At 36.2% G+C, this 27,947-nt stretch overlaps 1 protein-coding gene across 5 annotated transcripts in view; it reads right to left on the reverse strand.

Annotated features, from left to right (window-relative positions):
* Nucleotides 1-283: 283 nt before the first annotated feature.
* MDFIC (MyoD family inhibitor domain containing) overlaps nt 284-27,947 on the reverse strand; it is a 53,711-nt gene continuing 26,047 nt past the window's right edge. For 4 of the 5 annotated variants that reach the window (XM_017817874.1, XM_017817875.1, XM_017817876.1 and 1 more), the window contains exons 4-5: nt 16,371-16,646; nt 284-3,896 (exon numbers count right to left, since the gene is read on the reverse strand). In XM_017817874.1, coding sequence (XP_017673363.1) covers nt 3,649-3,896; nt 16,371-16,646 — 524 coding nt within the window. In that variant the 3' untranslated portion in view covers nt 284-3,648. The remainder of the gene's footprint in view (nt 3,897-16,370; nt 16,647-27,947) is intronic. The other variant, XR_001875302.1, reaches the window with a different exon arrangement.

The following is a 27,947-nucleotide window of genomic DNA, read 5'->3' on the forward strand; positions in this document are numbered from 1 at the left end:
TTCCCAGGCCACATAGACAATTAGACTGTAGTATGTCTTCTGCAATACTATGAACCGAATACACTCCTGGTTCAGCTTGTTTTTAGAACCTGAGTTGGCTTACTCCACGTGTAAGACAACTTGTGTACACCAGTTCACCCTCTGTGTAAATCACTCAAAGACCAACATAACACCTTCAGGAAGTGTCATAACGGAAGAAAAACCACAAATAGACATGAAATTATATGAAATTAATGTTTAGAAGAGTAACAATGCAAGATTAGAAGAAAAAGATATCCCAAAGTTTCAAAATAAAGATCTTTATTTCAAAATAGTGTTTGTAAGTAGCACATCCAGTTGATATAAAATACAAACAGCAAGTTTTTCAAATGGGCTGGTTTGCAGAACTATATACTGAAACACTGTACAAGTTACAAAAACTATTATAAAATAGACAATTAAGTTCTGATATTTTAATTTTATTTAAACTCTATTTTCACATTTGACTCCTAATTCTGCTTGTTTTAATTACACAAGGTGCTTACAAGATTGTTTATAGAGTGAAAACTACAAAACAGAATTTAAGAATATAAATATAGAAAGGAATTCCTTAAACTACATGCTAATATTCTCTGGTACAAAGATACATTTTCCAAAAGTGCTAATATCTCTATGACAAACAGTAGCAGATTGCATTTAAATGTCAAACAAAACACATAATTTTTTATTTTTTTCAATTGTCTGTAATACTTTGATACTTCTAATCGCTATGAGGTTTAATAACACTATTTTCACTTCCTAGTATTTCACAAATGAAGTGGGAAAAGACATGTCTGCATGTGTGCATCCATGCGAGTGACAGAGTATGAACACATATGCATATATGCACGAACCAAGTTTTTGTAATTATTATTTGTATTTTAACAGTAATGGAAGTGAATGCTTAAAAAAATATATTTTCCAGGTTTTCATAATTTTGACAAATCAAAAACCCTTATGAGTTCCTGTAAGTAGAAACAAGGGTTTGTACAGGCCAAACTGTATAGATAACTTTTACACAGGAAAAGGACTCCCTAGATTGGTATTTTCTCTCTTTTTTTTTTTTTTTTAAACCATATCATCCTGTGGTAAAAGTAACTTTTAGTAAGATTTAGTATTTTTAAAGCATCATATACAAATGTGCAGTTTTCCAAGCACAAAACTGGAACTGCTCCAGCTGGCATGGATATTGGGGTAGGACAAGAGACTGGAAGACCAGTTCTCTGTCCCCAAAGGCACATTCAGACAAGAAACAGCCATAATTCACCTCTCTGCGACCAGAAGGACATGAGGAAAGACAGTTCATGGTGCTGGTTAGCCCCAGAGAACATGTCCCACCATGACGGTGTCAACTATAAACCTACAATGGACAAAGCACTGTCTCGACTTTTCCCAAGGTGCATTGAGTCCCAGTGCTTACTGTGATGCCCCCAATTTCCCCAGAGGCATTATGTCTTACAAAGGTAAAACGGCTCCAGGCAATGCCACTCAGCCAAGGCACCTCTTCCCCCCTCCCAATGTGGTTCAGACTTTTAGGAGTCATAATTGAGCCCCATAGGTCAGATTCTGAGCATTGGGAATTTATCAGTTTAACTATGTGATTCCTTATTAGCCTGCCTATTACCATAATATTTTTTTGCTCTCTAACTGGAGCTAAACCAATGGAAAATTCTGACATGAATGGAAATGCGCGTAGTTGATGCCAAGCAGATCAGAATCTGGCCCAATATATGGGAAAAAAACCCATAATAAGAAATAATCCTTGTAGTAACCATAAAAAACAGAGTAGGACACCCTCTGCAGGTGAATCCACATTGCATCAGAATACACCACAATATTGCATATGTTAAGGCAAAATGTAACACTTCCCAGCTCCCCAGTACAGTTGAGGATTTGGTTATGTTACCTTCAGTGATAACTTGCAGTAGTAGGCACTACTAGCCAGTGTTCACAAGGAGAAGCTTTGGTTAATATCAGACAATTTGTTGATTTAGCTTCACACTCCTGTGATCTTTAGCTCGTCACATTTGCATAAACTGAATTCACTATAGAATAGAGACATTTATGGTCAATTCACTCAACACATATATGCTATTGGCTATTGATGATTCTTGTAACAAGGCCTAAATTTATGAGATCTAGCAATCTACAAATGGGAATTCTGAAGTGTGGATAGGAAAGTTTAAGTACGTGAGATCAAGATGTGTAGGTGGTTTACACAGAAAAGTTCACGAGCTACAGACATGGAGGGAAGAAACTAGCAGGTGGTAAAGAAAATGCGTATCTTGATTACCTAAATCTGGGAATGTGATAAACCTTTTTATGTGCTGAAAAAAATTCATTTCACAATTACAATTACAAAGAGAGGTATTTCTTGGAAAACCCTGATGGTATAATAGGGAAAAGGTTGTCCAACAGATCCTAACTGTATTTTTCAAACATTTTAAATCCCGGTCCTTTTATTTTCAAAGGCTATCATACATTTTTAAAATGTCCTTTTTTATACAGTTATTTTAAAATAACACTTAAAATGTATTTGAGAATAAACATTTTTTCACTTGTATTTTGCATTCAATGACAGAATTCCTTAGTCAAGTGAGTTTTAATTTGGTCTTTATATTTGGTTTAAATTCTGCTACCCTCTGTGGATCTTTCTCAAACAGTGAAGAAATAAATACTAACTTTTGTGACACTGGCTCTAAGGCCACAAACACTGACTGGGCCACTTAATGCACAGGTTGAGATTCTTGAATTAACTTCTAATAATTTCCCCCTTACAACCAAATTTTGAAGATTTGTTAGTCTATTAGTTTGTTACTCTAAAGATATATGTCATGTCTAGACAGATTTCAAAAGTCTCTTTCTAAAAAGAAGCATTTCAAGTAATAATAGTACTGAAGTAAAAAATAAGTTCTCTATTCTGTCTTGATTGATAACAAAGAAATCCTGGTACTCTTCTAGTCCATTGCAAAACTTACACTTGACTACAGTTTTTTTGATAGTATCAATATTGACAATGCAAAATACCAGGAATCTCTCTCTCAAACCAATGAGATATTAAAACCAAAAGAAATATTGCTAACTTGACCACTGTAGCAAAACCAACAATAGATTTCTGATGCTGGCTTTTGAATTAAGCTTAAAATAATAGAGCAAAGTTGCTTTCAACCCAAAGAGATAGAAATAAAGATGTTTTGAGTTTCAGAAAGTCTGTAAAGGCACGTTATGCATGGAGGCATTTGAGTGTTTAAACACTAAAGTAGGTAAAGGCAAATACTTAAGGCTTTGCTCTGCAGTCTGTTCTCTGACCAAAACCTATCACTCAATTCAAATGGTAATTTTGCCTTCATACAGCCTGTGATATCAGGCCTATAAATTGGTTTCAACAAAGTCTTCCATTTGCAAAGACAAAAGGAAGCTGGAATGTAGCTTTAGTTTCACATACAAAACTATACAACCTGCGTTAGAATACAGATTTGAGGATTGCTTTTTAAAAAAACATTTATATAAAGGGAATTAGCAGTGCAATACCAGTTGGTTGTGTGAAAATCTTACCTTGTCTTTCTTTAAATGCTTTTAAAGAAAAGCTCTCCAGTTTTACAGAGAATAAAATAAAAAGGGATAAATATTTCATGATGGGAAGCAGATCCCACAGCATTCCATGCAGATCTCCAAGCAGTCTGAAGATTCACAACATGCGTCCATTATGCCACAGTCCATGTCACACGGGCAGTTACAGTCATCTCCCATCTCGTCCCCACAGCAACAGCAGCAGGCTTCTGATGTGCAGATGCCACAGGATGCTTGTCCCAGAACAATGTTACAGAGGGTGAAAAATTCACAGAACAAGCAAGCCAGGATACAGTGAACACAGCAATCTTCATATGTAATAGTTCAGTAGCACATCATGAACAAACAAAAATCAAAAAAAAAAAAAGGAAAGAAAAAAGAGGAAATAATTAATATGTTATTGTAAATCCAGATATATCACTATGTCAAATAAGTAGCTGAATGAAAATTATTCAGACTAGATATAAACTAACACCACAAAAAATGTTTCCCATCTTTTCAGGACTGGTTTTGGTTCAAGTTTCTTGTCACCACTTCCCTTTATGCAAATCCCAAGTACAAAACATCTGCTTAGATAAATTTCTCCAGTCATTTATTATGTATAATATCTGTATCTATTATCTTCAGTTTTAACTTCTTCTACACAGTGATTGAAAATAATAAAATTAGAAAAACAGCTAGTGAGGGAAATTACCTAAAATTATTTTCAGCCTCTCCCAGCGCATCTCACCCTTCTAAATCTGTTTTGTTGACTTGGTGATTATGAGGGAAAATAAAAGAGTTCCCTCGACATTTTTACTTTCTGTATTGTTTTATGCGCACCTTAGAAGCAGCATAATAGCATGTTATAGGCGTTTCTTACTTTCAACAGTATGTAAAATATTCAGTCAAAACAGATTTTTCTATTGCTTTTCTATACAAATCTATTGGTAAACCTTTTAATGTACTACTTTAACACTCCATAGAGTTCATAACTACACCTGAACATCAATATCCATGTCTTATAAGTACTACGAAATTATATGAAATAATTAAGGTGCCCCACAAACCATCTGCAAAAAATATGGCGCCCAAAGAGTAAATATATGGAATAACTTCAAACAATTAATATATCCATGAGACATGACAGGTAAACACAAAGATTGGAACCAAACGTGTGAAAAGTTAAAAATAGAAGATGGAGAAATACTTCCTTCCTAGCCTCAGCTTTCATTCTTCTTTTTACTGCTTGCAAACCTTGAACTCTTTAGCCACAGACAGGTGAAGATTGGGAAAATGTTCTGGGGAAAACATCCTGCACAATCTCACCCTTTCCCTGTCTATCACTGGTATCTTCTGTGAGAGGCTGTTAGGAATGACAGGATATTGAGCCACATGGGCAATTGTCTGACCACCTACAGATGTTATGTTCTATAGATGTTATGTTCTTACAGTTCACAGGCTGTTACTTCTGTCATAGGGGAAAACTTGCAATTACTTGCAACAGTTATACTATTCTCAGGCCTTCTAAACAAATTTATAAATGTAAAAAATTATGCAGTAGCTATGACAAGTATCTTGATTGATTCAAAATACCTCTAACATTGCAGAAACTCTGACTGCAGGATAGTGCAGTGATGACTTAACACCAGAAAGTTTGAATACTTCAGCAATGCAGCAACAGAGGCTCAGAGCTTACTATACTACTTAGATACAACACTTAGCTTGGATATACCTGTACTGCAAGGTCCTAAGCCTCAACTAGTCACACTCATAATGTACTAATGAACACTTATGCTCAAAAGAAAACTGAAATATCAGAAAAAGCAAGATGGGGAAAAAAACCCATAACCTCCAAAACGCCCTACTACTGTGCAGGAAGTAAAACTGAGAGGAAACCACAGGTAAGATTAACCTGCTTTTAAAGAAAGTTGTTGCTTGTATTAAAGGCTGTTTTACACAAAGTCATACTGTCACTAAATAAATGACCTTCATAGAAAACACAGACGATATGTTAAAAAAAAACGGGGGAGTATCAGTTCACTGAAGAGGACCAAAGCCAGACCGATAGCGATTAATCAGCTGGTTGTCATGGAGATGGTGTTAAATTTGTTCAGGTACAATCTCCTTTCAGATTTTCTTTTAATATGAAGAAAAAAGATAAAGAAACCAAGAGTTCTATCTAAGAAGACTTCATATTTGAGGAATTGAGGTTTTACTATTTTGCGTCCTTAAAATACAGCTGAAAGAAGCTAATACAACAACAAATGTTTTTCTACAAATGTTTTAGTACACCATAATCAACATTTATGTGTTTTGGTACTGAAAAATAAAACACTCAAACAAATCTTGCCTGCTTAATGCAGCATATAAAAAATTGCAGGAGAAGAAATAAACATTCACAGATGTTATACATACTTGTTGATGGGCAAGAGACAGAGTTCATAGGTTAAACAAAAGGGAATACATTCAGAAAGCACTTTCTGGACCCACAAAAGAACTTTTCCCTCCTAATCTATAAAACCCACCAAATCAAGACTTACAAGAAGAGGCTGTGTTGATTCAAATAAAGGTATTTCAAAGGTAAAAGTTATCAAAAATCGTCCAAGACCCGGTAAGAAATTTTGGCCACTAGTGTTATTATGGAAACTCTGTAGAGGGTCTCTTTTTCCATCTCTTCTTCACTGACTGAAACACTAAAAGGATTTTTTTACCCCTTTTTTATTTTTATTTCCTTCTCCCCAGATGGCAAAACTAATTTTCCATTCAGAAAATCTTTATATAAAAATTTTACTTAATCTCCACAAACAATTAACATAAAGTAGAGATATCCTTTACTGCTCTCTTTATTCTTGCAATGACTCATTTGTACAATGATCATAAACTTTGATCCACATTTCAAGGACAAATCTGAAATAATCATGCTTTTATGTTCTTCATGTTATTGACTTTTAATAGCTATCCAGGTAGCAATTATTTAACACATGACAAAGCATGCTGTTACCTAGTCCTACCTAACTTGCTGAGTTCAGAATCATGACTCTAAAGGGTTGTAATACAGTTGGATAAAATGGGTGAAAGAATAATTTCTTCCATAAATTACCCCTCTTTCTTAGCTTCTTATCTAGAGATGCAATTATAAGATAAAAATATAGTCACAGTGTGTTTTTGTAGTAATAACAAACTTACATGCCACACAAAACATCGTTTTCTAATACCCATATTCCTACAGCAACGTGTCTGTTCCACAGAAAACATTTTACAGCTAAAAAACACTTCCTTTGACTGCTGTTGCTGGGTGGCATGATCTGTGGAATGCAGCCATGAGGGTGTTATATATATAGCTCACTCCAAAAGAGATGACCACAAGCTTTTAATTACAATGTTGGAGACTACTACAATATATTTCACTGCTTGCATAAGACACTCCAATAATTTTTTTGTGATTACAAGACCAAGGAGACTATTTTAAATTACACATTATTCCAAATTTCAAAACTTCTTCAACACATTAAGAATAAAGACTATATTTAACTTCCACTCATTGACTTTACCACATCAAAATCCTAATTTTTTTTTTTTTTTTTGCAGATGAGTGAGGAGTGGAACACTTTAATCTAACCAGAATTAAACATAATTTATATATTTGTAAACTGGATTACTTTAATGTCTGACAATGCGTTTTTGAGTATATTTTAGTCTTTTCTAATGAAGAAATGATACAGTAGTATCAGTTATGACACTGGTGCTATCTTAAAATTATCTATTTCTTTGTTTTCGTTTTTGTTTGGTTGTTTTTTTTAAGAATTAGAGGTTTTCTCATTCTTCTTTTCCGATTAGATATATTAATGCAATTAAGAATTAGCGGCATGTCTTTATTGAGGACCAAACTCCATCAGCCTTGATGTTCAGGATGCAGTATTGTTGGTAATAAGTTAACTCTCAAGTTTCTTGAGGTTTGAGTTTTCATTAAACTAATTTCTTTTTCTGTTAATGTATTTAAGTGTCATTACATAGGTCAACCATTAAGGAAGATAATCTTTTCCTTAGGACTGCCACACTACACCACAGCAGTCTCAAATTTCCATAACTTTTCAATTCTTACATTACACTTTTTTCTAATTAATGGAGAAATGCTGCACTACAGATTGTCACTAAACAAAAGTGAGGATGTGGGGTGCAAACACTGTATAGAGGTAAACTTTGAAAGGAAAAAAAAAATAAATACTCTGAACTAGTATATCTACCTTAGTTCCTTTATCAAATGCATTTGATTTCATCAAAGTACAGTATCACATTTGTTGTCTATGATCCAAGCTCCCAAAAGCTATGCTAAATGGCATAAATTACAATAGACTTGTTCTGTAGGCAGTGATAGCATACTTTATTAGACCAAGTCACATTTGGGAAAAAAAGATGAGCTTTCAGACACTCAAGCTTATCTTCAATTATTCTTTCATTTTGCCTGGGATGAAAGCTAGACCTGATGCTAAAAGGGTCATCCCATACGGCATTTTTAAAAACCAAAACAAGTAAAGCTGTTTTTTAATCTTTTGGTACATCCCCAAAAGTTACAGATTTGTTATGAAACTTCATCAAAACTGTTAAATAATGCCAAGACAAAGAGAAACACAACCAACACATCCAAGTTTTTGCTGCTTTATATGGTACGCATACATTCAGCTACTTTGTGCAGATCTAACCAAAGATTGTATACAGTACATATAACATCTACTTTAACAGGCTTATAAATGTTACCACAGACAATATCCAGAGAAGATATAGGCCTAAAATCCCTTCAAACTGTTTATACACTGTTATTCAAAGCCCAGAAGGCCCCACTTATAACTTACTCCAGTTATAACGGCTACGCTCATTAAAGGAAAAGAAATAATATCAACAATAAAACTATTTTTATGTTTGTCCACATCTTTAAATATTTGCATGCACATACCACTTTTTACTTCTAAAATCTTTGCATACCCTGGTATCCAATTCCTTTCAAATACTGAAGTAATTTTTTTTTTAATTTCAATTTCCCTTTTATCACTTCATTTTTATGAAAAGGTGCAGCTCTAGTTAAGAAACAGGCTTTTAAGAGACCATCGAAACTATACAAGGGACACAAAAGGAGAATTGAAAAATGTACAAAGAAATGCATGTGCAGGCTGATATCTCCTGCTTTTATAATGTTTGACACCAATCTGTCACAAACTGACCCAAAAAGCTTTCATACTAAGCAGGCAGGTCACATATGATAAAAGGTTTTCATGTCTGCAATGGTAAATAAACTCACTTACAGGATGGTCACCTTGGTCAGCTTCTTACTAACTATATTCACCAAGTTCAGACAACTCAAAACAAATCTCCAGGCACTGTGCTGTCTCACAGAGAGAATCAAAAAGGGCAAACCCGCAATCAAAGTGAAGCTGAGGTCTTCAGCGGGGGTTTACTCCGGGCCCCTGCAGAGCCCTGAACAGAAGCCCCAGCAGGTGCTACAGGCATCCCGCAGTCTGGCAGCGAGGGGCTGGCAGCGGCAGGGATGAATACACAGCGCCAACGGCTGAGACAACCGACAGCGAGAGCAGCACAGTCAGCCAACGAGAAACCACCCCGGCACAGGTTTCTTAAGAGTGGGCATTGCACAGAGGTGAGGCGTAAAACTACCAAGCAGTGGCACGCAGCCTTCACGCCTCCCACTGATCCTGCAGCATACAGGGTTCATGTGCAGCCCCTGCTACCCATCACCTTTCTTTCGAGAAAACTCACTGCACCCAGGAAAATGCTCACGGAAAAATAAGAAAGGTACAAAAATAAACTGACACATTGCAAAGGAGTACAGTTATCTCTAGATAATAGAGCAACTTTTTTTTAGACAGGGGAAAATACAGTTACAAAGCCTAGTATATGTGATATTTCAGCATTTCAAATAAAAAACTATCTTTGTTGATCAAGAAACTTAAAATGTTGCCTGATCAGGCAAATCACACTGCAAAACACATGGAAACTTTCATCACAGCTTATATTCTAAACTCTTCATATATAACCCGAGGAGTAAAATTATCCATTTCAAACATAAATATATACTAAGAAATCTCCTAATTTCCAATACCTAAGACTTCCTTAGAATCTGAAGCTTTCATTGCCACTGCTCATCACTGCAAATACTGAGACTAGTTAGATGCTAGCTAGGCCATGACCTTGTAAAATGGATGCCATGGGAAGACCTCTTTTTTTTTGTTACAGGCCCTGTTTTCCACTCACTGCTCTTAAACAATAAATAAATTACTTTCCAAGACTTCTGTGTAAAAAAAAGTAAACTATGCTTAAAACACAACATTCTTCAAATGTCTTCTTAAAAAAACACACATTTGACCGTATGATAATGTTATTTGCTCACTGCCTGATTGACAACTGTGTTCTGATACAACCTCGTCTAACAAAAAAACCCTCTGTTTAGCAATTCTTGCTCAGACATAAATCCACTTTCAATCAATTTCTAAAAGTTAATGAAAATTTTTGCCCAATTGGCAGGACACTAACAAGTAGCTGCCCAAATGCTACCTAATGCTATGGAATGGATTTCAGAGTGCATGTATGCTTAAAAAAAAAGAAAGACTGAGAGACAGATGGCCAGTAGATATTTCTGCAACGTTATGCTATTCATTGCTCTTACCAAATATCAGTAAATAATACTGATCAAATGACCGAAGAGTTTATAAAAGAAAACTTATTGCTGCTCTTGTGTCACTCAAGAGGAAAAAAAACCAACCCAATCCTATTGAAAATCATGTTCCCAAAAGGAAAGTTTACTGAGAACAATTTTTCTGTTTATATAAAATTATATAAACCAAAGAAAACCACTCTTAGTTCAAATAGAAGTCTGCTACTGTGCTAGGACTACTCATTACTTTCCATGCATATGCACCTAGTGGTTGTTAAGACCCTAGCTTAACATAAAGGGTACTTGGTGGACTTGCTTTGTCTTCAGTTAAGCCATTAGTATCACTTGGGATACTCTAATAAATTAATGTAGTCAGCAGCATGAGTTAAACAGTGACCACGAACCCCATGCTTGCATTCAACATCTAGAACAGATGAAGTTGCATTATACTAAAAAGAAGAGGGAGGAGGTGAGGGAAGTCTCATCCAAACGCACCCTGAAATGTTGAATTTTAAACACTGGATTTAAAAAAACCCCACACATTGGATGAAATTGTTCATCATATCTCTAAGCTCAGTAGTACAAGATATACAGTCCAGAAAGTTGAGGAAGCTTGCTTCAGGCTTTTCTTCTGGAAAAGCATGAGTGGTAACTTCAATGTGTTGGCAAGCCTGCATTGCCTGTCCTTTTCCAAAGCTTCACGTCTATGCTGCAGGCTTTATCTACCTCACTCCTGCATCTAGCCTTATTACACTTCCTAAAGACCTGTCCTGAAAAACAAAACATGGTAAAGAAGATGCCTTCTAGTGTCTTTCTGGTTTCAAAAGCCTGGGATGGAATAAAGAGTAGATCTCACTGTACATAGAGGAGGCAGGCTCATTATCTGTTTAGCATGGTTTCCAAATGAATACAGCAATTGTGTATGCTCAAAGCCTTTTGAATATGTGAAATACTGCATTAAACTCAAATTATCACTCAAAGTGTGGGAACTTCCCTGACAAACACAGTAACTTGTGAGGTTCCAACAACTTGACCAAGAGCAAGAGCTCCATTTCAAAACTGACTTAAACCCTGAATTAAACCCTCTCTCCATCCTCAACTTTTCATAAAGGATTGCTTTGATTCAAAATATTCATAACATCAAGTTTCCTAATTGGTAGGAAAACTCAGTTTGGTTTTTACAAAAAAATAAGTACCTACTTTGGCCCCCTCCGCCCCCTTAATTAAATTCCTCTTCCATCCCTCCCCCTGCCCAACTTCTTCCCTTTCCTCCTCCAAATCTGCATATGTCATTATTACTTACCTTCCACTACTCTGATAACATATGTAGGCATTCAGTTACTCATTCTTCTTCGTTTTCTGACATCAAGATCTACTCCTCTGCTGCCTCACTGCTGTCTCCTTTAGATCTCCTCTCTTCTTTAAGTTGCTCTGGACACATACAAATGCTTCTGAACACTGCAGCTAGACTGTCTTCCTTTTTACTCATTTACAATTGCTTTTTCATGTTTCCAAGGTGTTTTTCTCCACTACTCATAACAAGTGCAAGACAGTAACAATTCTCTTTGCTAGTGGCCTACCAGCCAGAATTTTGGACGAACTGTGACACCTATGGCATCAATAATTTAAAATATTATTAAAATTTCTTTGAGTTAATTTTTTTTATTTTTAATTCCCAATATGCACTGAAACCTACCCAGTACCTTTGAAAAATCTTTAGAACTGAAACAGTGTTTAAAAACTGCTTTTTAAGAACAACATTCCTACTATTTCATAAATACTTTGGTTTTTTGTAGTGTAAGTAATGGAGCTGAGTAAGATTTCTTCAGGGACAATATGAATTAATAATAGATGTAGAAGAAAAGCAGAACTGGTGAGTGCACTCACACCCTCCTAAGTCTCCTTGGATGTGTTTCTAAACAGCATATTCTGGAATGCTGACACAATTGCACATCACAGAATCACAGAATATTCTGAGTTGGAAGGGACCCACAAGGATCATCAAGTCCAAATCTTAAGTGAATGGCCTGTATAGGGATTGAACCCACAACTTTGGCTTTATTAGCACCATGCTGGAACCAACTGAGCTAATCCCAGGGTCATATATACTACTGACTCATTTGAAAAAGAGAGTTTTTAATGTTTTTATACTACTGCTACCAAAATTTCTGCTACATTTTAAGCATTTCCAATGCAACTTCAATTCCAAAAGCTCACAAGATACGACCCACAGCACAAGTGGATTTTGCAGCTGGAACAATTAATAAAAGTTCTTAACTATGGTGGGGGAAATTTGGGGGACAGAGGACTTCACAGCTTGCATTAGGACTGTCTAGTACTTTGGAGACCAACAGGAGCACTACTGATCTTCATGGGAAGATGAGATATCCAGGGTAAAGTAATACTGAACTTCTTTTAGCTTTCTAGTGCATATACAGAAACGTGCAGTATATGAAGCAGCATGCTACATTTTAAATAAGCAAGAGCCCAAATAAACTCCTGCACAGAATGGGTGGCAAGCCCAAATGTTTCTTGATTCGATCCTGCTTCAAGCCCTTCCAGGTTTTCTGTTCTGTCAACAGATACGATATTTTAGAGCAAAGTAAGTACCAGATCTGAACTTCCTTTGCATTACAAATAGCTGTGGTGCTCCAGAAATATTCATATCTTGTCTTTTAAGAAGAATCAAGAAGAAAGCAGCTTTTGGGAGGGAATAAGAAAAGGTGAAAAATATTTTCTCTTTTCTATAGTCTAAACTCAGAATTCTCACTTTTCTTCCTTCTGAGGACATAACATATTTCTTTTCTCTGACCACTTTCCTTTATTTGATTTCAGCTATTCTCCTGACTGACAACAGAGCAGAACACTCAAGGAGGAAGACAAGGCAGATGAAGTAAAAATACAGGATGCGTATTTTCAGATTTTAACCTGGAAATTAATTAATCTATTAATTAGAAAATCTATTAATTAATTATTAAAACTCTATTAATTATATTACAAAATCCAAGGTACTACATAAGAAATAGTAAAAATAAAATTAATTGAAATATCTGGAAGTGTACAAGTTTACCCGTACTTTTTTCTACTAAAATTTTCTGGATACTACAGTAAACTAAGTTGGTGAGTTAGTTCAGGTGATTCATTATTCGATACTCACAGTACAAAATAAATATAGCTTGTCTCTTTCTCCATAAGGCTACATAAGATACTGCATAGAAGTTATATTATTATATAGATGTGTCCAAACACAAACACACACCTTCAAGGAAATTCAAACCCAGCAGCTCTTCAGCAGTAACTGGTGGCTTATGAGGTTAACATGGTACAAGTTAAATCAAAGCCAAGCAGTTAAGCAATGTTGCAAATAATTTCCAATAGTTTCCTATCTTTTCCATCTTCCTGTAAGTCTTTTCAATAGTTGCTACAGAAACGTCATTGGATCAGAAGAGGCAACGGCTCAGAAAAACATCTCTTTGCCCACAAAAGTATGATTCATCATACAGTGAAGTTATAGAAGTTATGTTCAAATTAAACTATGTATACCATTTTGAAAGAGTGTCTATGCAATTCTCAGTCACTGAGCTTCCTGATATACTCTTCTGGCTTAGTACAGTTAGATGCATTCATCAAACATATATATACACAAATATATGGTTTAAATGAAATTAAATTCCTTTGAAAAAATAACCTGGCTAAGTATATAAGGTTTTTGAACCAGATACCAGAGAGCAAATCTTCCAGAAGTAGTCATAAGGGGTTATCATGACTTATAGTAATAACGAAATTATTTTAAAATTATGGATAAATCATTTTATATTTATATTTATATCATTTTATATATATATTATATAAATATTTAGATATTTCAACTGACCATTTCTAGAGTCTCTGACTGTGCATCTTATAAAAAACACTGTGAGATGATAGGACAAATAAAGTATGTAGTGATACTTCCTGCAAGGCAAAAGCTTGATAAGAGTATTACTTATTGCTTTTAGTTCCCCCATGAAGCCCCTCCCAGGGTACATCACTGAAAAGCTGAAGAAACTGTCAGAAGGGTTGTATATGTGTGCATGCAGATGTGGTTACACAAATATAAAACATGTCTGTCAAAGAACTGTAAAGTAAAATAAATTTCAAAACCAGAAAATTATTTTAAAAAACAGATATTCTCTTATTGGCATATCCCAATACACCAGACATACTTTAATCATTGCACAATAAAACTTGTGCTTCACTCAGATTAGCTAACAGAAAACTTAGAGCTACAGACATTAGCAGCACCGATCAAGCTATTGAGAGCATATATCCAAGTTCCCACATCCAAAATGAGAACAGTACAAAGTTAGATGTACAATATTAACTATATTTAATTTTAGCTATTACGGTGACTCAAGAAACCACGTGTAACAGTAAGGATTATCCTCTACTTCTGTACTCTGAAAGAATGCAAGTAATACAGTGTGACAATACTATGTAATTATCTAAATTGTACTCACATATGCCTTTAAAAATAACATTTCTGACTGTATATAAAAATACTGTATATTGGCAGTTTCAGGCAACTAACACAATCATGTGTTGGATATTAAAATCAGATATTATAATTTAAAGCAAAATCTGAAGGTATCTTATCTATTTTCTAAATTATTCTGTAACTTGACATAATTATTTTCATGGTTATTAAACAACAAAAAAAATCCCACCAACTGTATTTATTGCAATATAATTTTAGAAGAAAAAAAGAAGTGTTTGCCATAATTAATTGTATAGGGGAAAGGACAGGGAAGGCACTGTCTCTTTAGAACTCTGCAGGTGCTTCTTTTTTAGAGGTTGAATTTCTTAAATTCAGAGGCCTGAATTTAAAGACTGACTTTCTACAGTCACATGAACAGATCTAGGTCTCATAAGTTAGTTTTTTGAAAGTGCACTGAGGAAAAACATATAAGAAAAATATCAGGCTGGAGGGTAAACTGTATTTCACATAACAGAAAAGGGAATACAGGAAGTATGATGTTGTGATTTTGGAAAGAAAAATTAGAGGACTGAAAGTACAACAGAAAAATAACAGTAGGTTCTTGAAGATAAATATAAACAACAGCAAGGGAGATCAGCCCACGGAATAGTCTGAGTGAAGCTGTTCTTGATATCACTACACAGATTCACTGAGTAAGTTTGACTGAAGTAGTTGAAGTCAAGAGAACTCACTCCACTGACATCAGTAGGCTTCGTTCAGGCCACTACATGCAGTCCTTCTGATCCCTCTTCCTTTCATCTAGGCCGAGAATCCTCCCCATTTCACTGAACAGTGCTGTCTCCCATTTCTCTAAGAATCTGTGTTTGTACCCACGGTACAAACCACTGGAGGGGTTTTTTTAACCAGTCACATCTATGTCTGCCTCAAACCAATAAAATTTACAGCGTGCCCGCACCCTTCTCATAATGGGCAGTAGCAAAGCCCATCAAGTATATTAGTGCTAATGGGAAGGCAGTGGATCGAGGAGAGAGTCAGGAACTCTGGGACCATGAGTGTAATTGCAAGCAGTGAGACAGAGCTAAAACATAAGGGAAATTATTTACTTCTGCTTATTTAAGCTGTGCAGAAGGACTATGAAGCATTTTCATGCACATTATTTACTGCTCAAATATAGCATAAGGCATGCTAAACACTGAAATTTTATTATCTAGTGTTCAGACTTCATGGCTAGTCAGGATATATGTTAACAGAATATTTCAAAAGCAAAGTCCACCCTCATGGAGCCTGCCATTACTGGATTTAAATACTTACTATGCTTTAAACTAGTGGTACTTTAATGTTTTTTTCTGGTGCATATCTGACAACGTTGACAGGAGTTTCTGTCAGTTCAGGATACTAACTACAGAGACTTACACATTATCAGACTATGTTGATCAAATGTTTGAGAGCAAGAACTCTCCGATTGCTTTCCTTTCCTTCAAATACTTAATATTTTCCTCTGGGAAAGAATAATGTCTTTTATCATAATGGCTTCCATTTGCTTCTAGAGCATGAGTTCACACTCTTCAATTATTTTCTGTTAATTGTGTAATTTTTGGTGAGAATGATGCTTGGTTGGTCTTTATTCGGTTTGGGGTTTTCAAATTAAGAATATCAGCTTACCTTCTGGTGAAGTACCTGGCTTTTGAGAAAACACAGAGCTTATTTTACTCTTCTGGCTGCTGTTGCTGTTGACAGACAAGGTGGACTGAATTTTTCTGTGCATTTTTTCTGAAACGGGAGCTGAAAGTGTTCTGTTGTCTGCAGGTATGTGCTTGACCCCGTTGTGAAGTCCACTTCCATTACCCAGACCCACGTGGCCATTCTGGATTTTGCCACTTTCTTCCTCACCCCTTTCCAGTGCTGAAGTATTCGGCTGAGGCAAACGTTGAGGTTGCGCTTAAAAGGAAAGAAAGAAAGGGTTAATTTAAATTGTAAATTGATAACTGAACACTTTAGGCTAGACCGGGAATGGAACTGTCATTGCTTTTATTGATCTAATAATAGACTGACAAGAAAGCAAAACAACAGAGCAAAAAATATCTCTAAATTAAAAATAATTATTAGGTATTCAAAAAGCACATCATGTATGCATGATTCCCATTCAGCACCGCAAGACTGTGAATTACACGGAAAGCATAAGACAAGCAATTTGAAGAAAGGAAAAAGTCAAGCATGGCAAACAAAGTAGCAAAACTGAGATAAACTTGTACTAAGGGAACCAAGTGAATAATGGGGGAAATGCAATCAAATGAGAGAAAAAGGTATTGGAGTGAACATACAGACCGCAGAAAAGAATTTCAGTTACAGGTTGGCCAACCTGCAAGTCTTCAGAAAATAACCTTAGAGACACAGTAGAGGTCCCCCGATACACAGCCACCACAGAGCAGTATATTAAAGAAGAAGAGGAGTATCCAGGTAACTAACAACATTTTGAGCTTAATTCATAAAGATCATGGATTGCTGGGAAGTACAAAACCAAACAAAATCTGGTTTTGTGGAGGAGGTAACCAGAAGGGACATGCATTCAAACAGTTGTGGCAAGCCAGAGTTCACCCCTCCATATTCTTCAACTCAGAATCACAATTTTAGAAATAGCTGTAATGGGCCGGTTGGGAATTTAATGGCAACATACTGAAATGGTCAAAGATAAAAAAATACAGAACCTGTCAAGGCAAGAATCTGCAGTGACCTAGTTAAGGCTCTGAGAGTACACGTTATAAACTCATTCTAATGAGTAAGCATGAAACTTTATCATTCTGTGTTGAGCTACTGTATCATACAGAAGCATAATTATAATAACATAGAAAAGAGGCTGCCTATGTATTTAAAGTCTGTAACTAAAGAAAAGATGTAGGATTTTTTTTTTTTATGTAAAGCTCTGTAATACAAAAGTCGTTTCAATTTAACAATTCTTATATAGAAAAAAATGCAGACTTTGTTGGAAAACTAATTAAACTATACACATAGTATCACAACAAGATTACACAATCAAAAAACATAAGCTCAATCACCTCTCCTAATCAAAACATCACTGCATCATGCTTGGACATAAAGAAGTTTTCAGACAGTCCAATCTCCAACAATTTATAAATTTTATGTCAAGGAGAAAGTCCAGATTCTACTAGAGACTCAACTGAAGAGAAATTAGTGTCAGGGATATAGAAAAACAGTGCTGCAGTTCATTCTCTTTTCAGGTGGTTCACATCCATTTTCAGATGATTTCACAGTACACATTCATACACATATTACACTTTGTACAAGGTAACGACACATATAGATAATTATAATTAGCTTTCTCTAAAAAGAAACATCTCCATTGATCACTTCAGGTACAAGCTACCAAATTTTCAGACAAATATGACTAGGTCATATAGACCAACATGGTCTCTAAAAAGACTCTCAGTTCTAAATTTGCCTAACAAATCCTCAATGTTTCCCTTTTATTCAGGACACTGACACCATCCTCAGATTGCTTCCTTCAACTATCATAAACTTTTTCAGACTAAACTTGATATAAATCTTAAACTTTAAATCCTAGTCACAGTTTAAATATGAAATGGTTCATTTTTTTTCTTGCTATTCAATTTTTTCACTCATCGTCACTAAGATTTTCAGCAAATCGACTTGACTGCCCACATCAATCCAGGTCAAAGTAACCATGCTTGAACCTACCTTACCAAAATGATAATTTTCTGTTGCTGGAAATAAAGAGAGGGCTGGGGGAAACATTTAGGTTTCAGCCTCCCCAAAGATTTTACAGGGAAGACAAAGATCAAAGATTGTTCACTTCCTTTACCAGCAGTAACTGCTCACAAACCTCCAAGCCAACAGAGTAGGAGCACAACACTATCTGATACCTGAACAATTAATTATTGCCCAAAGACTTTTTTATTGACAATGCTGAAAATGCTTCTTCAAAGCTTCTTCTGACAATGCTTCTTCAATTTTGCATTAGTGTTTGCAAAACCTACAAACAGAAGCATAAGCAAGGCACTTTCTTCACTTTGAAATTCAATTTGTAGTATATATTTGGTTAACTTCTCCAGACTTATATAAAGGTCCCAAAACAAATTTTTAGGGAGTTTTTCCCTATCTGAATAAATATCATTAAAAACATAGATTTTTGTAGATTCCCTTTCCAGGTATGTGCAAAATTAATTTTGTTAAAAATCAAGTCATTCCTTCCATTTTAAAAATAGGCAATGGAGACCTAACCACAGTCAAAAATATCTGTCAACATAAGAAATCAAAATTCAATGTTTATGTCCATAGCACCCCGGAAGTTTATTTTCATTATCCCACTTAAATTTAATTGCATAATTAAGGAACTGTGTTTTTCATGGTCCATGTAATGATGTTTTCTCAGTCTGCACTGCCTAAGATCTCCAAGTGTGAAGTGGTGCAATTGCATCAATCAAGTAGAATTACTGGGGAGGGGTTAACCTTCCTCAATAAACAAAAGCTATTCTAAACTATTCTAAAGAACTATTCTAAAATTCTCTGTGTCTGATGCCAGTTTCTAAAACTGACAGTTATGACTTTTTCCAAGTCAGCTAAATTGGTGGTGGCAGCTTACAATTGTTTGTGTATTTTTGGGTCTTTGCTATGATACAATAACTTGACAAATTATCCAAAATTCAATCTGCAAAATTAGGTGTGTTTCTGTCAAACTGTGGGTGAATGAAAAGTCCTGGAAAATCTAAACAGTTATGGTTTTGATTTCATTATTATTTTTACTAAGGGTTTGGAGTTTTCTGTTTTTTTAATTTTAATTTTTTTATTAACTTATCCTGTTCCCAAAGTACTCGAGTCTTCTAGCATTAACATACAACTTTTTAGCTGACTGGCTTTACACTATTCAAATGTTATATGCAGGTCAAATCAAAATGGAATAAAACCCCAAATGGATTAGTTATCTCAATTTAAATTTATTTTAACTTTATTGATAATTTTGCACTAGGGAGACTTGAATATTATGGTTAAAACACACTTGAAACCAATTAGGAACCATATGACCGCATTCTAGCATAAAGAACAAAAGCAATTGACAGTTCTGAGATTAAACTACAACCACCTCAGTTTAAAACAGAAATATTTTTACCTTATTTTTTAAAGGTTGTGTATATCTTAAAAAAAAAAAAGGTGTAATATGAGGAACGACACAATGCTTCTTAAAACACAGTGATACCCAGGGACTCTCACTCTCTCTTTAATGATCCACTGCTCTCATTCAGCTGTCTTTCTTTTTTCAAATCTTTACATATGTGACAGCTCTCAAAAGTAGACCATAGACCATCTGGCATTTTCCGAGGTGTAACTTGTGCAAATTCAGCTCTACTGGGAACACAATGCTATCTTCTGCCTGCGTTATAAAAGATACAATAGAATGTAGAACTTATGAGTTGTTTTGAATTATTCATTTTTTGCCTGTATATTCAAGAAATTTTACAAACTCTGCATTTTGTACTACATAATCACATGCGTTAAAGGTACAAAGAAACTTTTTGACACCTCTTTTCTACAGAAAGATGGCATTTTGTTTGATATCTGAACATTCAGCACCTGTTATATCATTCTAAACAGACCGTGTGCTGCTACAAAAGATCCCATTTTACCCTCTATGTATGAGCAAAAATTTTATTCTTGATATTCAGTAACTAATGCAATACACATCAAAATTTCAAATATGTATTGGATGAACACTCAGCATCTTCAAATCAGGATGGGACTGGTCACTTACTGTATGCTAAAGATTTAAGAAAAAATCATTCCTCAGACAACACAGAAAAATTGTCATTTCAAATATCCACAATGAGTAGTTTTAAAATGTCTTAGGAAATACTGTGCTTTTCAGGTTAATATGTTTTTAATCTTTAGCAAAACCAGTTGTCGCGGTTTGAGTCAATATTTTATACAGTGCTAACACTAGTGGATTTTCAATAAGAATGATAAATATTAGATTAATGATTCAATAGACTGAAGCTTTTTTGATAGAAAACTAGCTGATAATGTAGGTAATAATAACTGTACAGGAATCTGCTGCCTGTGGAAAAGTAATAAAAAGGCAATATATTGCTATGGCATATAATCTATTAGTGTGTTTCATGGTTTCCTTGTCATTGGGTTCCTTGCAAAGTGGGCCTTAATACAATAACTTCTGCTGTTATTTAACTAACTTTACATAACAATTTAATTGTAAGGTTACTATTTGGTGAATATGAGTAGTAAACATGTATTATGGTTTTGATGGTTTTGAAGTAACTATGCACATTCTCTTTCAGACTGTAAAACCCTTAGCACGCTAAATGAATTGCACATATACATGCACCCTGACCATACATTGGTTTTACACCTTGCAAAGTAGGAGGTAAGAGAAAAATCCTGATGCACCTATTTAACAGAAAAGGAATGTCTACAGAGGGAAACTCTCAACCAAAAGAGGACAGTCTAAGCTATCATTAAGGATTTTAGACAAAACACAAAAACAAACATACACTGAATGCAGACTCCTCTGAGTCAATGTGAATCAAAAGAAAACATCAGGAGGGAGAAAAGAATTGCGACAGCTAATTAGTAGCCTAATCACATCAAAAGCAATTCCAAGGCAGCTGATACAGATACCCGTGGAGTTTGCTAGGCCAGCCAATAAGCCTGATAGGAAAAATACTTTCCAGTTTACAGCCTGGGTTATCTGACTACACACCCAGAGAGGTAAGAATGCTGTTTACCTTTGTCTATGGCACAATAGTTTATGATAACAACGGCCTGAACAGAATCAATATTTTTGCAGGTGAATGAGGGAGGAATAAAATGTTCAACTCCTGGGTGTAAAAATTCTATTACTGAAAAAATACAACATATCATTTCACTTGTCAATATTCTCAACAGTTCTCTGCTCCCAAAACAGCTGCAACACCAATAAAAGGATGATCTCCTTTTTGGAAATACAGAGGTCCTGATTGAGTCCATTAAAACTTAAAGTCAAGACCTACATGATAATTCGAGCTGGAAAAACTGTTTGATCTCAGTGGTAGCTGCTCCTACTCCCTCTGCATGGATCACACGGGAATAGACCATATGTAATGGACGTAAGATTCAGACCTCTGTTTTTTATCAGTGCTTCTTTGTAACACCAACCTAAGCTTAAGGCAAAAAATAAAGCAGATGATAGATAGTCAAGAATTGCACAGTAAAACCAGGGGCTGCCTGAATTCTAGAGTAAAATTAAGGTGATTCTAAATTGCTTCTGGAAAAGATATAAATTCTTGAGATATAAAAGTCAACATTTCCAACTGACTAGCAAAAAATCTTACCTGTTCAAAAATATTACATATTGTATGAATTATACACTCAATAGATATAAAATTTCAGTGAAGCTGGGAGAACTCAAGTATCTCAATCCCTCTCCATCCCCACTTCTCTAACTAAAATCCTGACTAGTCTCTACACAATCTTCAAACTACATCAATAGTTTTCTCTGCCTAGCTATCCAGAATATTAACATTCAGATTACAAGATGTACCTCTGAGTCAACCTGTGAAGTAGCTTTTGTCAGCAATTATTTTTGAATATTTTCTGGGACATAAATAGCATATACTGCAGCTACCATATCACAGAAGGCATACATTAACTAAATAACAAGGTACCATCAAGGCACAATCTATCTTTTAAAATCATTTTTTTACACTGAATTTTTTATACCATGCTGACTTTACAAGGAAAACAAAGTACCAACTAACAGCATCAGCCACCTTTTTAGAATTGCTTCTTGTAAGATGTGAGGACATCTTCAAAATGAATACAACATATTATTATGAAACAAGATGCCCTTTGTAATGAAAATACTGTAGTAAAATTGCTGGTATGAGTTTTACAGGACCCACACTGAGAACACTTTGTTAAAGTACGTCTGAGAACACATCCAGGGAACACCTGGTATAACAGCAATGAGGCTGACAGAAGACAAAGGGAAAAGATATTTTATCCCATTAGCTCCCAGTTGGTGAAGGGTGGACAAGAATAGCAAACACATGTGCATGCATGTTTATGGGTTGAGAAGGCAACACAAGTGCACAAGAAGGTGCCAGAAGTGCTCTTAAATGTGTGCAAAGACACCAAAGCCTTCCTTTGGAAGCACTGCAGGACCTTACACACTGTTTGAAGGGTTGCAGGAATTATATAAAGATGTCTTTGACATACCCAGAAAGATCCAGTTACCACAGGGAAGCATGAAAATGGCTGGTAGCCAGAGGTTTACAAAGCTGATAGATATTCCCACTGAAAATATGGAGTGAGTTTGTCTATTTACAAATCCTCTTTCCTGATGTGATTTTGCAAAATGAATAAATGCCTGCTGATTTTCTTTAATGATAGCAACGGTAAATTTTTAATCTTTGTTAAACTGAGTAAATCCCTAACATTTTTAGTTACCTATCTTGTAACAGTTATCTCAGAATCGAAATATCCTTTGGCTTCTAATTACCATTAGATTGTCAGTAAATTCTCCTTCTTTATCATACACATATCTTGCTGTTATCAACAATGTTTTTTCTGAGACTGCAAATACTGGCATCTATGATAAACTTTGCAGATGATCTGGAAATTCTTGGTAGATCATAATAGAATTAGAAATAAAGATAATTCACATAATGCAAATATTGTGAAGCTACACCTACATTAAGTAGAATATAGTTCTTACTGTAGCATAGAGTTTGTCGCTTCTTGAGAACAAACAACAGGAATTCACCACAAAAAAATACAAGAGCCAAACACAAATCGGGGCATTATAGGTAACAAACACCCACAAACTTCGGGAATAAATTTCTCTATAAAGCTGTGTTCAGAAGTGGGAAATTTTACTGCAAGCTTTCCACTTGCAACATTTATCTATCCATTTTTCTTCTCATACATTCTGCTAGGACTGGAAAAGAATTACACTGTATTTGTTCTTACGTTTCATAGCATTACAACTATATATGGCAGTGGTAAAAGTTTCACAGACGTGGAATCGCAGGTTTACTCATGGTCACCATTCCAACACTCCTAGGGCATGTTTATGGTGTTTAGCATATTCATTACTACTGCAGCTAATTTGTTGTTTGTGGGGTTTTGTTGGGTTTTTGACTTATTTAATTTTTTTTAATTAAAGGTGAAATGCTTAGTTATTTTGTTACATATTTTCTCCATAAGTAATTTATTAAGAGGAATCTTAATCTAATTGAGAGGGTTTTTGTCTGTTGTTAAATCTTGCTTTATAATGCACAGTGGCTTGTAGAAACTGAATCTGAGAACAAAATAATCAATTAATTAAGAATCAGAGAATTAGCTTTTTGTTAATTCTTAAAGTGATGAAACACTTTAATTCTTAAAGTTTCTCCAACACAAATAATCAGTAATTTCATAAATGTGAAGACAGTCCCTGAAACGATATGGGATGTAAGGGGTGCAAACCCAATACAATCCCATCTGATTGAGGAACAGAAAGCTTTGCTTCTGGAGCTCTAATTTTAAAAGGAAGGTTAATTAACCACTAGACACACACACATACACAAAAAAGGTAATCCAAGCTGTTGGCATGACATTACAGTAGTTATGCAATTAGTACCTACTACAACATGTAGTTATACCACTGTACAAAGACACTGGTATCCCATGGAATTTAAGCCATTAAGTCAAATATTTGAAACAGTTTTGATGCCCCTCACCATCGTGCTACTTGTTCCCAAATCAAATAATAAACATCAAAGAGAAGCTACAAACAACAGGATATCACTTGCTGGGTATTGCCTCATAAGCGGCACAGCAGGATGTACCAGACAGGAGAGATAACCTCAGTGTCATTAATAGCCATAACTTGAGCAAGTACACAAACAGGTCCTTTTGCCTACAGCATCTCCTGCTCCCTTCCTCAAAACCCCAGCAACCACTGACAAACTAGACACTGTTTCACTACAGGAAAGAATGTGGGATGGTGAGGCAAACAGCTTCTCAAGGCTAGCCTATTCACCATTCCCCTCTGAGTGAAAAAATATACAGAGGTCAGGTTTATTTTCCACTGACCATATATACTGAGTTTTCAGATGTCAAGATTACAATGCTCAGCTAAACTTATACAAAAATGCATATAAACTGGCTGTGGTTTTAAAAAGAACATGAAGGCAAATCCTTGGAATGAGCAATTCCCTTAATGTTCACTGCTCCCTTGATTTCTAGCCCTCAGCTCACATAAGTAACAGAATTTCAGAAGATCCCAAAAACTGTTCCATTTCAAGTGTGACCACCTGCCCTCAGTGCACTATCTTTTGCAATCTCTTTAACTGTAATACCAAATGTTACTATTAACAATACTAACTAGATGCAGAAATCAAAAATAGAAATAAAGACACGACAGCAACAAAGAGAGAATATAAAAAGGTAGCAGGAAAACACAGAAGATTAGTACAAAACAAGAAACAGATATATTGATAACTGAGTTTCTGATTCCATTGCTGCACTTATTTTCTCTCTGATATTCTTTCTTGCAATCTATAGCTGATGCTAAGTTTGCATCAGCTGATAGCAAGTTCCAGAAAACCAAATAAAGAAAGCAAGCAATCACAGGGGCAAGGAAAATGGAACAGGAGAAGCAAATGGACAGTAACTATGAGGAACAGTTTAAAACTCAGGATTTACATTATTAAAAAAATAGTACAGCAAAAACATCACAAGAAAAAAGAGCAGAATGCAACCACCCAGAAAAAGACAGCACATGAGGGGAAGGAGACAAAGGGAAAAAATACATAGTGAACTGAGTCACTTCAGTCTATGAGGGCACAAAAGAGTATGGAAGAAGAAACAAAAAAATCACAAGTAAAGTCCCACTAGATCTGAAGTATTTGCTACAAATTTTATAAGTAAGAAAAGAATTAAATGATAAATCATTAGTTGATAAGCAGTGAAATAAAACAAAGATAAACACGTCATACTTATACCATGATCTAGTGCTGAAGCAATAGCTCCCCTTCTGCTTGAGGTCAGAAAGGCTCCTGGAGCCCAGGCTAAAAATCAGTCACATTCAGCAATAGCAGTATAATGGAAAATGAAAATTCTGTGTTAGAAAGCAGGGTGAGGACTTGAGGTCCACACCAATAACTCTTCCTGACCTGACTTTTCATTACTACCGACTGCATAGTTTACAGAATGATTGTCAGTAGGAGAAAAAAGATGTGGAAACATAGTAAAGAGAGCAGCATGTGTCCATCCGTTTCCTGATCCTGAAAAATCAAAGTGTGAGGAGAAATAAAAGCAGCACATATCTGCACAGATAACATTAAACACATTGAGAAGGGTTAGTCTCTGATATGGATGTCCTTCAGCTACAGGAATTCTCTCATGGCAAGTAGGTCTAGCAGATGGGCACAGGACCCTCCTCACCAATCCGCATGGCTGCTATGACCACGGGCAGGATGAGCGGGGATTCCCCATCCCAAAGAACTCCAGGAACCCCAGATTTTGAGTCACACACAGAAAGTCCAGGCAGAGCTACTGTCACCAAAGCTGTCTCTTGGGCTGGTCTATGTTACTAACTCAACAGCTTGGCATCAGGATGACCTAGAAACGAGAGCTCTTTTTCCTCTTTTGAACTTTTTTGGTGTGCCTTGAAGTGATATGGCACAATCTAATCCAAAATCACAGAATCACAGAATCTGCTGAGTTGGAAGGGATCCACAAGGATCACTGAGTCCAACTCCTGGCCCTGCACAGGACCATTCCCAAGAGTCACACCATGTGCCTGAAAGTGTTGTTCAAATGCTTCTTGAACTCTGTCAGGCTTGGTGCTGTGACCACTTCCCTGGGGAGTCTGTTCCAGCACCCAAATACCCTCTGGGTGAAGAAGCTCCTTCTAATATCTAACCTAAATCTTCCTTGACACAATTTCAGGTGATTCCCTCAGGTCCTGTCATTGGCCACCCCAAAGAAGAAATCAGTGTCTGCCCCTCCTCCTCTTCATCCCCTCATGAGGATGTTGTAGACTGCAATGAGTCTCCCCTCGGTCTCCTCTTCTCCAGGCTGAACAGACCAAATGACCTCAGTTGCTCCTTATACAGCTTCCCCTCAAGGCCCTTCACCATCTTCCTTGCCCTCCTTTGGACACTCTATAAGAGTTTAATATATTTTTTATGTTGTGGTGCCCAAAACTGCACACAATATTCAAGGTGAGGCTGCACCAGTGCAGAGCAGGACAATCACCTCCCTTGACCGGCTGGTGATGGTGTGTCTGATGCCACCCAGGACATGGTTGGCCCTCCTGTCTCCCAGGGCACTGATGACTCAACTTCAACTTGCCATCCACCAGGACCCCCAGGGCCCTTTGTGTGGCACTGCTTTCCAGCATCTCATTCCCCAGTCTGTGCAAACCCCCATCCCAGGTGCAGAATCTGGGATGAACTTGTTGAACTTCACATGGTTGGTGATTGCCCAGTCCTCTGATTTGTTGAGGTCTCTCTGCAGGGCCTCCCTGCCTTTGAGGGAGTCAACAGCTCCTCCCAGTTTTGTATCATCTACAAACTTGCTTAGGATCCCTTCTAGTCCTGTGTCCAAGTCATTTATGAAGATGTTGAAGAGCACAGGGCCCAAGATGGAGCCCTGAGGAACTCCACTAGTGACAGGTCACCAGTCTGATGTTACCCCATTCACTATTACCCTCTGTGCTTGACCTGTGAACCAACTGCTTACCCACCACATGATGTGTTTGTCCAGAAGGATACTTTGAGAGACAGTATTGAAAGCTGTACTGAAATCTAAAAAGATTACATCAACTGGCTTCCCTTGATCAAAATGTTTTTTTGCAAGCTGTACAAACAAGATTCTTGAGAAAACACTACAGAGTCCTTGAAAAACCTAAATTCTCTTTTTTCTTCCCTAGATTCAAAACCGCAAGCAACCAAGGACTAAAGCCTACATTTCTGTATCACAGCTCATTGCCTTTTCCCTTCCCCACTCCACAGGCAGTTTAACTTTGTTTTACTGAAGAATGGTCTAGTGGTTAGGGTGCAGGACTCTCACCGCTGCGACCCAGGTTCGATTCCCAGCCCCCCGGGCAGATGGAGCTCGTCAGCCTTGTAAGGCAATCCATCTAAGAGAAGGTCACTCTAAAAACAAACCTACGTCCTGGGGACCTCACTGCCACTGTCCAAGCTTCCTCACTGCCACTGTCCT

Source organism: Lepidothrix coronata, unplaced genomic scaffold, assembly GCF_001604755.1.
Source record: "Lepidothrix coronata isolate B3197 unplaced genomic scaffold, Lepidothrix_coronata-1.0 Scaffold63, whole genome shotgun sequence".
Lineage (NCBI taxonomy): Eukaryota > Metazoa > Chordata > Aves > Passeriformes > Pipridae > Lepidothrix > Lepidothrix coronata.